General features: G+C 59.9%; 1 protein-coding gene across 7 annotated transcripts in view; it reads left to right on the forward strand.

The window, feature by feature from the left end:
- Positions 1 to 13,100, forward strand: part of TXNRD2 (thioredoxin reductase 2) — a 34,742-nt gene that overhangs the window by 17,244 nt on the left and 4,398 nt on the right. For 6 of the 7 annotated variants that reach the window (XM_029219099.1, XM_029219073.1, XM_029219083.1 and 3 more), the window contains 4 exons: positions 495 to 514; positions 1,200 to 1,291; positions 2,910 to 3,084; positions 10,934 to 11,070. In XM_029219099.1, coding sequence (XP_029074932.1) covers positions 495 to 514; positions 1,200 to 1,291; positions 2,910 to 3,084; positions 10,934 to 11,070 — 424 coding nt within the window. Of the gene's footprint in view, positions 1 to 494; positions 515 to 1,199; positions 1,292 to 2,909; positions 3,085 to 3,330; positions 3,588 to 10,933; positions 11,071 to 13,100 lie in introns of those variants that run through there. The other variant, XM_029219116.1, reaches the window with a different exon arrangement.

The raw sequence follows: 13,100 nt of genomic DNA on the forward strand, positions 1-13,100 counted from the left end.
GGTCCCAGAGTGTTCTGCCCACAGACAGGGCTTCCAGGAGCCGCCCCACGTCTGGTGCCTCCCCGTCTGTTTCCAGCCTGGCTGCAGGAGGTCCAGAGGAACCCAAGGCAGAACTTTCCTTAGGAGAGAACGAAAATCCTCCTGCTTCTTCTGACTGGGCTTCGTCCATGTTTGTCCCGCCTCCAGTCCCATCCCCGGGACATGCTGTTTTGTCCCTGGCCACTCATTCCTTCGCCACCAGGCAATTTCCCAAACCAGCAGCTCTGTTTGTCATTCACAGCTGGAGCTCTGGGAAGTGGGTTTTGTACATTGGGACAGCCTGTTTGGACAGTTAGCCGCAGGGACTCCGCAATAGTGACATGTCAGCTGACAGGCACCCTGCATGAAGGCTGCAGGGCCCCGTCCCCCTCAGAGCCCCACCAGGGACGGCTGCGTGCATCATGGCGGCCACGTGTGAGACTCAATTTCTCTCTCTCTGTCCATCTCTCTTACAGGTTGGTGGTTGGGGCCAGCTGTATCCTTTGCTGCGTGCAGGTGACAGACAGATAGACAGCTGTGTTCACCATCCTGAGAGTGGAAGCTTGGGCCCCAGGCCCACCTCCCCCCCCTCACTGCACTCTCTCCCATGGGGCTTGCCCTCTGCCACCTGGAACCAGGCACTTACAGGCACTTACAGGCCCACTCAGGGCGGATGACCTGTGCTCGAGGGACAATTTGAGGTTGACCTTTGAGGCTGGGGCTTCCTGGAGGCTCTTCCTGAGTCACTCGCTGGCTGGGCAGCTGGACACAGCCGTGAGGCAGACGGTCCTCCCTGGAGAGCAGCCCCACTCAGGCCGGTTCCTTAAGAGGGAGCAGTAACACCAGGGAGGGTGGAGGGTGTGTCTGCAGGAAAATGGAGACACTGAGGTCTGGGCACGTCTCCTGTCCTTCACCACACAGGCCCCTTGGTTAACCTCCAGGGAGTCTGGACAGAGGCCCCGTGGAGGCAGAACCCGCCTGGCCTGTGGGTGCTGAAGGGAGCCTCCACCTTGCCCTGGACGTGTGTTTGAGAGATGGGGGCGGTGGGGAGAGTGTCTCTGTGGCCAGTGTTGGAGACTCTTCTGGGCTGCTGGGGACTGGTGGAGACGAGGGCTGCTGGCGGGGGCACCGGGGGTCTTGCTGCCTAGCTTCCGTTAGCGTTCCTTAGCCTGCTCTGGCAGACGTGGCCCTGGAGTGTGCTGGCTTCCTCACTGGGCTCGGCCTGGATACCACTGTCATGATACGCAGTGTCCCTCTCCGGGCCTTCGACCAGGTAATGCCGGGCCGGTGTCCCCTCCACCTGTGGCCCACATGGGCAGGTGCAGGTGTGGGCTGGGAGCGAGGTCTCAGTCTTTAGAAACTGGCCCTTGAGTCGAATGAGGAGATTGTTGGCAAAATAAACACCTGCCAGCGTATTGCAGCAAGGGTCAGCACGTGGGGAGCGTGGCAGGGACCAGAGGGACACTGTGGGCACGTTGGCCAGCTCACGGGCCGTGAGGTCAGGTCACCCAATAGTAAGCGGCCGGCGTATGTGGGCAGAAGTGCTGTCCTGGCTTCCTCGCTGAGCCCCCTGAGGTCTGAGGAGCTCCACTATCCAAGGGTAGCATGGACAGGGAGCAGGCGGCAGCTGGTGAGGCCCTGGGTGACCGTCACGGGAGATGGTGGCCCGGCCACCATGGACTGGAAAGACGTGATGCTGAGCCAGGCCACTGCAGCCTCACCACCTCCCCGTCCACTGCACGGGGCAGCACCGGCCCTGGGGCGCAGACTCTCTCCCTGATGGTGGACGTGCCCACATAACGAGCGCGTGAAATTTTTTTTAAACCAAAAACCCTCCGAGGAGATGTCACTTTAAAATCCAGGTCTGGGTTGTCATTGTCAAGACACCAGGCTCCCGATGCCCTGCAGAGATGAGCACTGTCCATTGCACAGCTCTGGGGCAGTGCACCCCTCGGTCCTGTCACCTGCTCAGTACACACGTCCAAGCACCTGTCACGGGGACACATGTCCAGGGAAGGCCTCAAGCCTCATGCTGGACGCAGGTGGAGATGGGGCCTGAGAGGCAGAGGCCCGCAGGGACGTGGAGAAGGGGGCCGATGAGGCTGAGCTGGAGAGCCCGGTTGGCGGGTGGTCATGGTAGCAAGAGAGGGAGAATCTGCATGTGGCTGGCACACAGAGACGGTGGGGTCACCAGGCTGGAGTCGGGGGAGCGGAGGGAGAGCAGGCTCCAGGTGAGGCCTTGTAGCCTGCCCACCTGTTCCTGGGGCACAGACAAAGCTCCTCATGCTGGGGTGGGCCCTGAGTCAGGGGAGTTAAACAGTGACTTGTATTTTCTCTTGATGGCTTGTTCGAGCCCCCACCGTGGCCCTGGGGGCACAGCTGCCTGGGCTGGGAGGGAGGAACCCCCTGCAGCGCCTCCTCATGCCATGCCACCTCCCCTAGCAGTTCTTGGTGGGAAGCGGAGGTGCCCACCTCCACTCCCAGCTACCCCACTGCTGACCCCAGCCGGGGGGCCAGGCAGGCAGAGCCTGGGAGAAGGGGTGCATCTCTGCCATTTCAGTGAAGACTCAGTTAACTAACATCTAAAGAGAGTCCAGAGATCACGTGCACCCTAACCGAGGGGCTTGGGTCCTCAGATTTGGAGGGGGTCGGGGCGCCAGAGGCTCTCCCGGCTCGGCCCTCAGCTCCGTGGAAAGCAGGGCACTCGGAGCGGGGCGGCCTGTGTGAGGCGTCCTGGAAGAAGGCGTGGGGCCCTGACCTCTTCCATTGGACAGACTCCCCTGGGGCCCCGGGCCTTTTCAGGCTGTAGGCCCAGGTCCTCTCCACAGGCCTCAGCAGTGACACTCCCACTGCTGCCCGGTCCTCAAGGCATGTCCTCTTGTGCTTTGCAGCAAATGGCTTCCTTGGTCACAGAGCACATGGCTGTTCACGGCACCCGAATCCTGAGGGGCTGCACCCCCTTGAGGGTGGAGAGGCTCTCAGACGGGCGACTCCAGGTCACCTGGGTGGACCTCGCCTCCGACAAGAAGGACACAGGCACCTTTGACACCGTCCTGTGGGCCGTAGGTAAGGATGCTCAGGACCCCGTGCTCCTGCGTGCACTTGGGACCAGGTGCTCCTATGCACACTCGGGGGACAAGGCATACCGCCTTCCCCTCCATTGGGCATCTTGGCCCCCTTCTCACCACTCCTGGCGCTCGTCACCCTGCTGGCTCTGGGGTGGGGGCTGGATAAAGGCCATGAGGTGGCCCTGACCAGCCTCGCTCCTCCTCCGTCCGAGCACACTGTGCTCTCCTGGTCTTTCTTCCCCAGCGCTCCTCGTACTGGAAATGAAAACCAAGGAAGAGCTGTGGATGGTGGGTCGCAGGCAGCTGGGTTTTCATCGGGGAGACTAGTTAGTCCTATGGGTGGTTTATCGAGGCCTCGCGTACATTTCCTACTAACTTTAAACCTTGGTGTAGATGTGTTTTTTTAGTAAATTAGACTTGTTTTCCACTGTAGCTTCAAGATAGCTGTTTATAAAATACAAACGATAACGGAGTTTTTACCTTTTTTTAACTGTTTTAACGTGTGAGTAACATAAAATTTACTATCTTGGGCTTTCCTGGTGGTGCAGTGGTTGAGAGTCCGCCTGCCGATGCAGGGGACACGGGTTTGTGCCCCAGTCCGGGAAGATCCCACATGCCGCGGAGCGGCTGGGCCCGTGAGCCATGGCCGCTGAGCCTGCGCGTCCAGAGCCTGTGCTTCGCAACGGGAGAGGCCACAGCGGTGAGAGGCCCGCGTACCGCAAAAAAAAAAAAAAAAAAATTTACTATCTTAACCATTTTTAAGTGCTCAGTTCAGTGACATTAAGTACATTCACACACCACCCTCCATCTCCAGAACTTTTCATCGTCTCAAATGGAAACTCTGTCCCCATCAGATAACCCCCCACCCCCTCCCAGGCCCTGGCCCTCATCCTCCTACTTTCTGTCTCTGTGACTCTGATGACCAGGTCCCTCAAGTGAGTGGGACCCTACAGTGTTTCCCTTTTTGTGTCTGACTTACTTCACTGGCATTGTGTCCTGGAGGTTGTCCGTGTCATAACATGTGAAGGTGGGCAGTGCTGCATATGGCACCCTAGGCTCATCCGGGCATTTGCCAGTGGACACTTGGGTTGCTTCTATCTTCTGGGTGTCTTGGAAAATGCTGCTGTGGACAGTGGCATGCAGAAGCCAGCTGCTGTTAATACGTGAACGTAATGGAGATGCGAACGTAATGGAGATGTGTAGCTTCTAGCCAGCTTATTGTTGCTTCTGACGCGTCCCCCTGGCCACCTTCAGCTCTGTGGGTCATCTCGTGTTGGGAGTGGGTGTCCTCCCGGCCTTGCCAGAAATCACACTTTGCAGATTTGCAAAGGCAGGGTCTAGTGATAGGGCAGAGGCCCCGGGCCTTTCCCAGCAGGCGTGGGCTGGCCGCCAGCCTGCCTCCCGTGCCCCAAGAGGCATGGGTCCACCTGTTTGTGGGGGTGAAGGCCGAGCAAGCGTGGCCATGCAGAAACAGCTTGTTAGTGACCTTGTCGGGCACACTCCCTCCCAGGCTGGGCCCTCCCTGCACCCGGCTGCCCCCACGGAGAAGGGGAGAGTGGATTTGGGGGGCCCCTGCCAGGGCTGGGACGGTCAGCCTGGAGAGGAATGGGCTTTGAGGGTGGAGCAGAGAGCGCAGGCGCTGCGAGGGGCTCCCCACAGAGGGGCTGCGGGTCCTGCTCCCGAAGGCGTGTGGGCTCACCTGCCGGGACACCCACCTGCCTTGGTGCCTGTGGCCTGTGGGCTTGGGACCCTTTTTCCTGATCTGTCAACTTGCATTTTAAACATAGGGACGGTCAGTGTCTTCGTTCTCCCGTGTTTCCAGCCCGTGGGTCTCTTCGTGCTGAGCCCCGTCACTCGTTCCCCGTCTGGGCCTGGGCTCTGAGTCCGTGTGGTCGTCAGACTTGTCCGGCTCCACAGCACTCGGCGAGTGTGCCGAGCCCTCAGAGGGCCTGTCCCCCAGCGTTTGTCCATCCCGGCTTCCCAGGCCCCCACGTCCCCGGAGGTAGGCCCGGGCAGCAGTGCCCTTCTGAGAAGCTGAGGTGCTCAGAGTAGTGGGAAATCAGAAAATGAAATAAACTCCGGAGGAGTCAGCGATTCACTTCTGAGGAACAAGGCAAAGATCTGAAATGCCCCAGAGTGAACTTACTGCCTCTTGACCAAGATCCGCTAAATTACCAGAGGAAATGTTCTTGACCAAACTGTAAAAGTAAATCTTACGTAGGTTTATTTTGATGAACGCTACTCAGACCCAGAAACATAAACTGATTGTTATTAATTTAAAATCCGTTCTAACTGGCGAGGTGGCTGGTTCCCCCTCCCACTCGCACCCAGTCCTCCCGCTTGGTCCCCAACGCCTTTGTACTGAGGCGCGGGCCTGCACCCAGATGCCATCAGCTGAGCCCACGCTGCTGGCAGCAGCCAGAGGGTGAGGGGCCGGGCCCTCGGAAAGCCTCAGGGTCCTCCCAGTGTCCAGACGACCCTGGTGGGTGGCAGGCAAGGCCCCGGGAGCCCTCCCCAACTGGTTTTGTTTTCTGTATTTTCAAAAAGAGCATCCCCCAGACAGTCTGCCGGGCGTGATTGATGCTGGGGGTGGAAGCTTTTCACAGTCCTTGGCCCCTGACCTTGCTTTCTGAGGCGGCGCTGCGGTGGCGGGTTCCTGGCACGCCTCCTGGGTCTGCACGGGCAAGTGCTGGCGGGGCCACTGCTCCCGCCGGGTTTTGTAAACATTCAGGAACCATTTCCCAGTTTAACAACCGGGAATGTTCTCCGCCTGTTTACCAGGTAAGCCTTGAACCAAGCGTTATTTCTACTTGCAACAAAGGGTGATCCTGGAGGTCAAAATACAACGACCTGAGCGGCACGGCCGAGGAGGCAAAGAGCTCGCAGACTGTAGGTCTGCCCAGACGCCAGTGCTGCATCCACACCGGCTGGACTTGACGTGTTAAAAATGAAAAGGGAAAGATGCGCCTCGTGCCCTGTGGACTGTCCACGTGGACGGCCTTGGCCACAGCCGACGAGGCTCACAGATGCGGGGATGGGACGTGGGCCCTGCAGTCTGCCAGCCTCTTCCTCGGTGCAGCCTTGATCTCCACGTGGTGGATTAAACACATTAGCAGCTAAAGCAGTTAATTGCTGTGCAGGGGGCTGGCTCATTGTTTGTCTGTGAATCACCCACCCACACCAGGTGTCTTAGATAACAGGCTGGGAGCTCGCAGGAGGAGGATTTCCTGTCTGCAGATGTGCCGATTATGGTGCTGAGTGAAGACAGTCAGCCCGCCTGCCGCAGGCTCGTGTTCACCCGCACAGTTAACCACTTGTGGCCTGGAGCCTGGCTGTGGTGGTGGTGGTGGGGGGGGGGGGGGGGGGGGCAGGAGCAGGACTGGCTGGCCCTGAGTGGACACCTCCGAGCAGGAACCCTCAGCTTCCTTGTAGCTTCCTCTTATTTTAAAGAATGGCTGGAGCACCATGACCTCGGAAAAACCAGGAGCTGAAACGGTCCCGGGCCCCTCAGCATCTCCAGCCTCCAGGGAAGGATGAAGGCTCTGGCACGTCCATCCCTGGGCCACAGGAGCCCTGCCCAAGTTGGAAGAGCCCACCCAGGTGGCCACTGTTATGGGGCCCAGAGTGCCTGCCTCGAGACAAGGCAGGGGGAGTCAGCCCCTGAAGCCATCTCCTCTTCTTCAGGCTTTGTCTTAGCAAAAAGCCATTGCCGTTTACCTGTGTCACGTTTGAGCCTCAAACGTGGGAAAAGGGAGCTCGTGAGATCTGACTCAGGACTGGAGGCCAGCTTCCCAACAGCACCCAACGACCACACTGAAGGCCTTGGGCCCGATGACGCAGTGATGGGGGCCCGAGGTGCCCAGGATGCCTGCAGCCGGGGTCCCTTCTCCGTCCAGGGCCGCCTCTTGGAGGTTGGGGAGGAGCTGGTAGTCTGAGCACAGATGCAGCCTGGTTCGGCCAGCTTCGGGCCAAGGCTACCAGGCCTGTTCCCTGGGACCGTGTCTTGCTGTGGCTGCGGGAGACCCTTGTGTGGCTGTGTTCTCTTAGGTGGGGACCCCACAGTGGCCTGGCTGTGCCCCCTGGGAGGGTCACCCAGGGTGGGTCCCTGCCTCCCGGCACTTTGCCCGGGCTGCCTGTGCACCCTCGCTGCGGTCTGTCTGACCACAGCCTGTGCTCACCATCCACACTCCTGCCGGCACTTAAATCTTCCCTCGTTACACGATCCCCCTGCTCTTCGGGAAGTGTGCTCCAAGGAGGCATGAAGTTGGAGGGAATGCCCGTCTTCCTGTAACGGGAGGCAAGGGGCACGTGCGAGGACGTGTATCTGGTTGTCTGCGTCCCCATGTGCTGAGGAGCAAGTAGCCATGACCAGCTGGTGGTTCTCCCAGTGCGACCAGAGGAGGCTGGACTGGCCCGGCCGCATCGAGTGCTCTCGGGCGCAATGCTGCCCTGGGTGTCCTGGGCAGTCGGCACTGGGAGGGAGGGCCATCCCAGTCGAGGCACCGGAGCTCACACAGTCCCCCCGAGGGACTCCGGCCAGCAGGCGAGGGGCAGCTCCAAGGGCAGGGTGTGTGGACATCGCCTCCAAGGAGGAAGCTGGTGTCTGCTCGTATGTGGAGTTCTAGTGCTCTCGTCATTTGTAATAAGCATGGCAGCGAGTCACGTGGGTTTTAAGGAAGAAACTCTTACAAGGGAAGAGAATCACGAGGATGCGTATAAATGAATGAAAAGGGCAGTATCGGACATTCTCAAGAGGAGATACAGCTAATTTAACATGTGGCCAAAAAAACACCGAATTTTACTAGTAGTCAAAGAAGCGCAAATTCAATCCTCACAATCCCCCCTCCACCGCCCTGCAAATGAGCAGAGCCCACTGCCACTGAGGAGGGGGCAGCCCTGCCTGCGCCCCGAAACCCCCCTGAGGATGCCATCCTCATCCTGGGGGCCCACCAACCCCATGCAGGGCGAGGAGCAGGCAGCCCGCGTGCCGGACAGGGCAGTGTGTGACCGTGACATGCAGGGTGACCGGGACGGGCCTCCATCAGTCGGGGGAGGAGCACCACCTGCACACAAGGTGCGAGGGAGGCAGTCGGAGAACGACGTGACCGTTGCCATGTAAGCCCAGCCTGGGCCTAAGCTGGCGCCCGAGCAATCAGCCACTGGGTAGCCCCCCGGACCCCACACCCATTCTCCATCTTCCTCTGGGGCTCTGGGCCTGAGCTGAAAGGGAGGGCATGACCCCCTGCTCTGAGCATGAGGGGGCAGCGCGGCAGAGGGCGTGGGCCTGTCCCTCCCTGTGTGACCCCTGTCGAGGGCTTGCCCACCCCAGGCCTCACCCGCAAGGCCCAGCTTCCAAGCCCTGAGGTGCCCGCGGCTGCCCCTGGGGCTTCGCCTGCTCCAGCCCCTCCCTTCCTTCACTCTTCATTCTGGAAGCGTCAGTGGAGTGCCTGCTGCATGCGGCCTGTTCTTCACTGTACTGCCCCCCACCCCCCATCAACCATCCATTTATTCTTTTTACCAGTGGCCTGGCTCACACATCCCACATACTTTCCAAGTTCATGTATGCAGAACGTCCTAAAAAATCCTGGCTTCAAAATGGACTGCAGAGGCCACCTAACTCCAGCATATGTTACCGTCTCCTGTTACTACTTTCAAATTTATCTTTATTTCCTTTGGGATCTGGGATATGGTTTGCTGGCATCTGCAAGGTGTGTAGTTACCATGGTTACCACAGGCGCAGGAGGAAGCACTCTTGACCTCCTGTGACCAGCCAGGCAGGGGTGCAAGGGAGAGCCTGGGACAGCATGGCCGGCGTCAGAGCAGCTGGTCCAAGTGCTGCCGGCTTTGCCCTCGGACTCTCCAGCCCCAGCCCAGAGTGTCACCGGGAGGCGCAGGGCCCGGGGGCCTGGGGAGGAACCTGAGGACTGAGCTATGAGCCTCTGCATAAGGGACTGTCGCCCACTAAGCCCATGCCCTCCAGTCCTGCCTGTGGGGCCAGCTCCCTCCTCTCTGGGAGCACAGTCCAGTCCCCTCCCAGGTGCCCATTGGGTCCCCAGGCACCTTGGCAGGATGCTGGGCAGGCGGCAGGTCCCACTCTGCACTCATGGGTCTCCATCAGGACCATAGGGCCAGTACTGGTGCCGTCAGAAGGTGGGGCCCTCCTGGCCTTGCAGTACCCGTGTCCAATCTGACGGCGAAGGGCGCCAGCCCTCAGCCCCCGATTCCTGGGGCCGAGCCGAATGCAGAGGCCGGAGCCATCCGCTCAAGAAGCAGGCTTAGCTGAGCCTGTGTTTTGACTTCCCGCCAGGAGAGCAGCTGGAGACTTAAGGCTCCCCTCCCCGGGCTCCACCAGCCACCACCCGACCTCTGGGGCCTGAGCCATGGAAGCTGTGGGAACTGTGCCTTTGAAGCCATGCGTCCTGCCGTCGGGATCCCCCAGCCACGGTGACGGGGGCCACCCGCTGCCCCCCTGGGGTCGGGCAGGAAGAGTGGCCCTTGCCGCCCTGGCTCGACGAGGCCACATCGTCTGAACTGGGAGAGAAAGGGTGGTGAGGCAGCTCAGCTGTGACGGGGCCCAGGCTGTGAGCACACGGAGCCGGCAGTGCCTGGCACTTCCCCTCCTGGCCTCTCCCCCAAGAGCAGGGTTCGTGCGCTGACTGCCTGCAGGGATGGGTGGGTGTGCAGTGCAGGCCCTGGAGGTCTCGGAGCTGGGGCTGCCCGGGGAGTGGGGGGGTGAGGTTGTGCGCACTGTCTGCCTCCTTTGGGTCAGCTCTTGCGCCACGGGTGCCGGGGGAACGGCCGCGGCCAGATGTGGGGACACGAGGCCACAGCCTGGTGGCAGAGAGAGGTAAACCCACGTGGAGCACCGTCCTGCCTCGCACAAGCTGCAGGAGGGGTGTCTTGGTGGGGGCGGAGGCCAGCCTGGGGGGCCACGTGAGGACCCTGAGACACCCCTGCCGGGAAATGCACACAGGGGATGGGGCCCCAGTGTCTGTGAGGCCTGGGTCCTGTTTCCGACTTCCTCTTGGGCTGATGCCTTCAGAGGCTGCAAGGTCCTGTTGGGCTGAGCCTGCGGCCATGCTGATCCTTCCTGTCCATCACTCCACCATGTGGCCTGGGGTACCTGGCCCCTCGGAGTCCAGCCCCTTCCGCGGGGAGGGGCTTAGGGATCACAGTCTGGGGCTGGGGGCACATCGCCCTTGGTTGCTGCTGCTTTTACACCGTTTCTGTGGTCAGAGCCAGGAGCCTTGTATTTTTTAAAAATCATGAATTTCCAATTCAAAGTTGACGTTACGGAGTTTGAACCATCCTCTTTGAGTGACACGTAGGACCTGTTAGTATCTTCGCTTGTGGGGACATGACCCTCAGAGGTACAGTTCCAATGTGGGTTCGCAGGGTCTCCCGAGTTGTCTTTCCACGTGTTCTGTTACAATAGGCCCCTTTGTTTTAGGTTGTTTACAGGTTATAGGGATTTTTTTCCATGTTTAATTTTACTTTTTGAATATGTATACGTATAAACTGTGTATATGATTTAAAGAAACAAAATTGTATCATAGGATGTGTTTAGGAGGGTCTTGTTGCTGACTCTCCATCCACCCCATTTCCTCCCCATTCCTGCTCCGTCCTTTCATTGAGTCTATGCAGGTGTTTGTGTGTGCACATGTATACACATGTGTGTGTGTACGTACATACATGTGTGAGCGCGTGTTTCAGGCCCTTGGTGCTGTTGGTGCTTGATGTCTTACCAATTCTAAGCGGACATTCTGAGAAGGGTTTTAAATAAAACAAGGAATCTCGGTCAGAACCACTAACGAAAACCTCCCAGCCTTGCTCTTTGTGTCCTTCAGGCCGAGTTCCAGAAACCAGAGGTCTGAATTTGGAGAAGGCTGGTGTGCGTACCAACCCCAACACTCAGAAGATCCTGGTTGACGCCCAGGAAGCCACCTCCGTCCCCCACATCTATGCCATCGGAGACGTGGCGGAGGTACGGCCTGCGCCACTGCCTGCCCCCACCCCGTCCCCCGACCCTGTACCCCCGCCGTGTGGCTCACAGGGGCTCTGCGCTGAGCCCCAGGAGGACTTGGCATCACCCCCGCCTCCATGCTCCTCCTCTCTGTGGACGGGTGGGCGGACAAGGGGGCACCGTCCACAGATCCTGCCGTGAAGCTCCTCACGGGTCAGCTCTGAGGGATGGTGTCTGTTTGCACACCATGGAGTGGCCTCGACCCACTGGCCTCGGTTTACCTCTGATCTTGGGCGGTCTGCACCCCCATGAGCCCGGCTTGGGAGGCATCGGTCAGTAGCCCCCCTTAAGGGCCCAGCAACACCGGGGGCTGCTCAGCTATGAGCCCCGGCGCCTCAGGATCAGTCGACCTGTCCTGAACACGTGCATCACGTCCCGAGGAGGGCAGCCAGGGCAGGGTCCCAATCATAGGCTGGGCCCCCAGACCTAGCAGGCCTCTCCACGGTGCCGCCACAAAGCGCCACGAACTGGGTGGTCAGAACAGCAGAATTTGTTCCTTCCTGTTCTGGAGGCCCAAAACGCGAGGTCAAGGCATCAGGGCTGTGCTCCCTCCTCTGGGGAGGACCCTCCTCGCCAGGTCCAGCTTCTGAGGCCCCAGGTATCTTCACAAGCATCTCCTCCGGGGCCTGCCTGTCCCTGGATTTGGGGCCACCTGAATCCAGGCTGACCTCATGTCAATCCTCACTTTAATTATCCCTGCAAAGACCCCAAAGGAGGGCACAGTCTGAGGTTCTGGGGGGATATGAGTTTGGGGGTGCTGTGAAACCCACCGTGGTGTTAGTTTATGTTTATTCTTCACACATTGAGCACCAGGCACTTTTCTGGGTTCTGGGGTCACTGCAGGAACAGACAGAAGTCCCAGCCCTCGTGGAGGTGATGTTCTGTCACAGTCACAGATGACAAGCAAATGAGCTATTTCAGGTGTCAGGAGATGCTCAGTGTGGGGGTCAGAAAGGTGGCGGTCGTCATCGATGCTGTGGGACGGCCCCTCTCTCCGCCTCCCCAGCCTCCGCTGCAGCTTGTGATAGGTGGGGGGCTTCCAGAGAGCCTGGCACACACGTGGAGACGGGGGAGGGGCGTGGGGAGGCCATGCACGGCTGGGCCTCCCTTTGTTCCCGAAGGGCCAGCCTGCTCATCTGGAGACAGTCTGTCCTGCACTACAGCCTGGCCCCGGTGTCCCCATTGTACCAGAGGGGCCGCCCCCGCCGTGGCCAGTGCTCAGATGGGAGCCAGTTGGCTGCCGCTTGAGCCTTGAGCCCCCCCATGAACCCAGGCTCATGAGATGCTGTGTGGGAAACAGCCCCCTGTGTCGCGACCACGGGGACAGCCCGCTGGGTGCGTCAGAGCTCCAGCCGCTCTCCCCGCTGGGTCTTCTGGCCACCTAGTCGACCCATTGGTGTGGACGAGGCTTCATGCTTGCTCACTGCCCTGGGGACCTGGCCACTTAGCTGGGCAGTGCTGTGTCTTAAAACACTCAGCCTGCTCCCTCAGAAAGGTCACTCTGAGCAGCAAGAAGCGTTAACCCCCAGGGGTCTGGCGAGGGGAGGCCGTGGTTCAGGGAGACCTCATGTGGGCTGTGTCCCCGTTAGTCAGGCCGGTGGAATGCACGGGCTGCCTACACGGCTTTATCGCTGCCGATCTCCATTCATTTCTGGAATGTCAAACAACATCTGCATTTCCTGCTGCTGCAGGGGTGATTGGCAGCCAGCCCCAGGCCGATGCGTGTGGGGACACGGGGGCTGTGCCACCCCCTGCTCCCCGGCAGGACACACCCTGGGGCAGAGGCCTCCATGAAACGGCGTCCGATCTGGGCTCGGTAATGGGCTTGACGTGCCAGACAAGCTGCGTGTCGGAGCCCACTGCTGCTCCCAGGGCCCGTCTTAGCCCGAATCCGTTAGTGCGAATGGGTAAATGGTGGCTGGGTCCCTTTTGAGCTTTGTTGTGGGGGCAGCTCTGCAAAGGCACTGACGTGAAGAAGGGGTCCTGAGAGA

The sequence above is a fragment of the Monodon monoceros genome, unplaced genomic scaffold (assembly GCF_005190385.1).
Source record: "Monodon monoceros isolate NGI ecotype Baffin Bay Population unplaced genomic scaffold, NGI_Narwhal_1 Super_Scaffold_1, whole genome shotgun sequence".
Lineage (NCBI taxonomy): Eukaryota > Metazoa > Chordata > Mammalia > Artiodactyla > Monodontidae > Monodon > Monodon monoceros.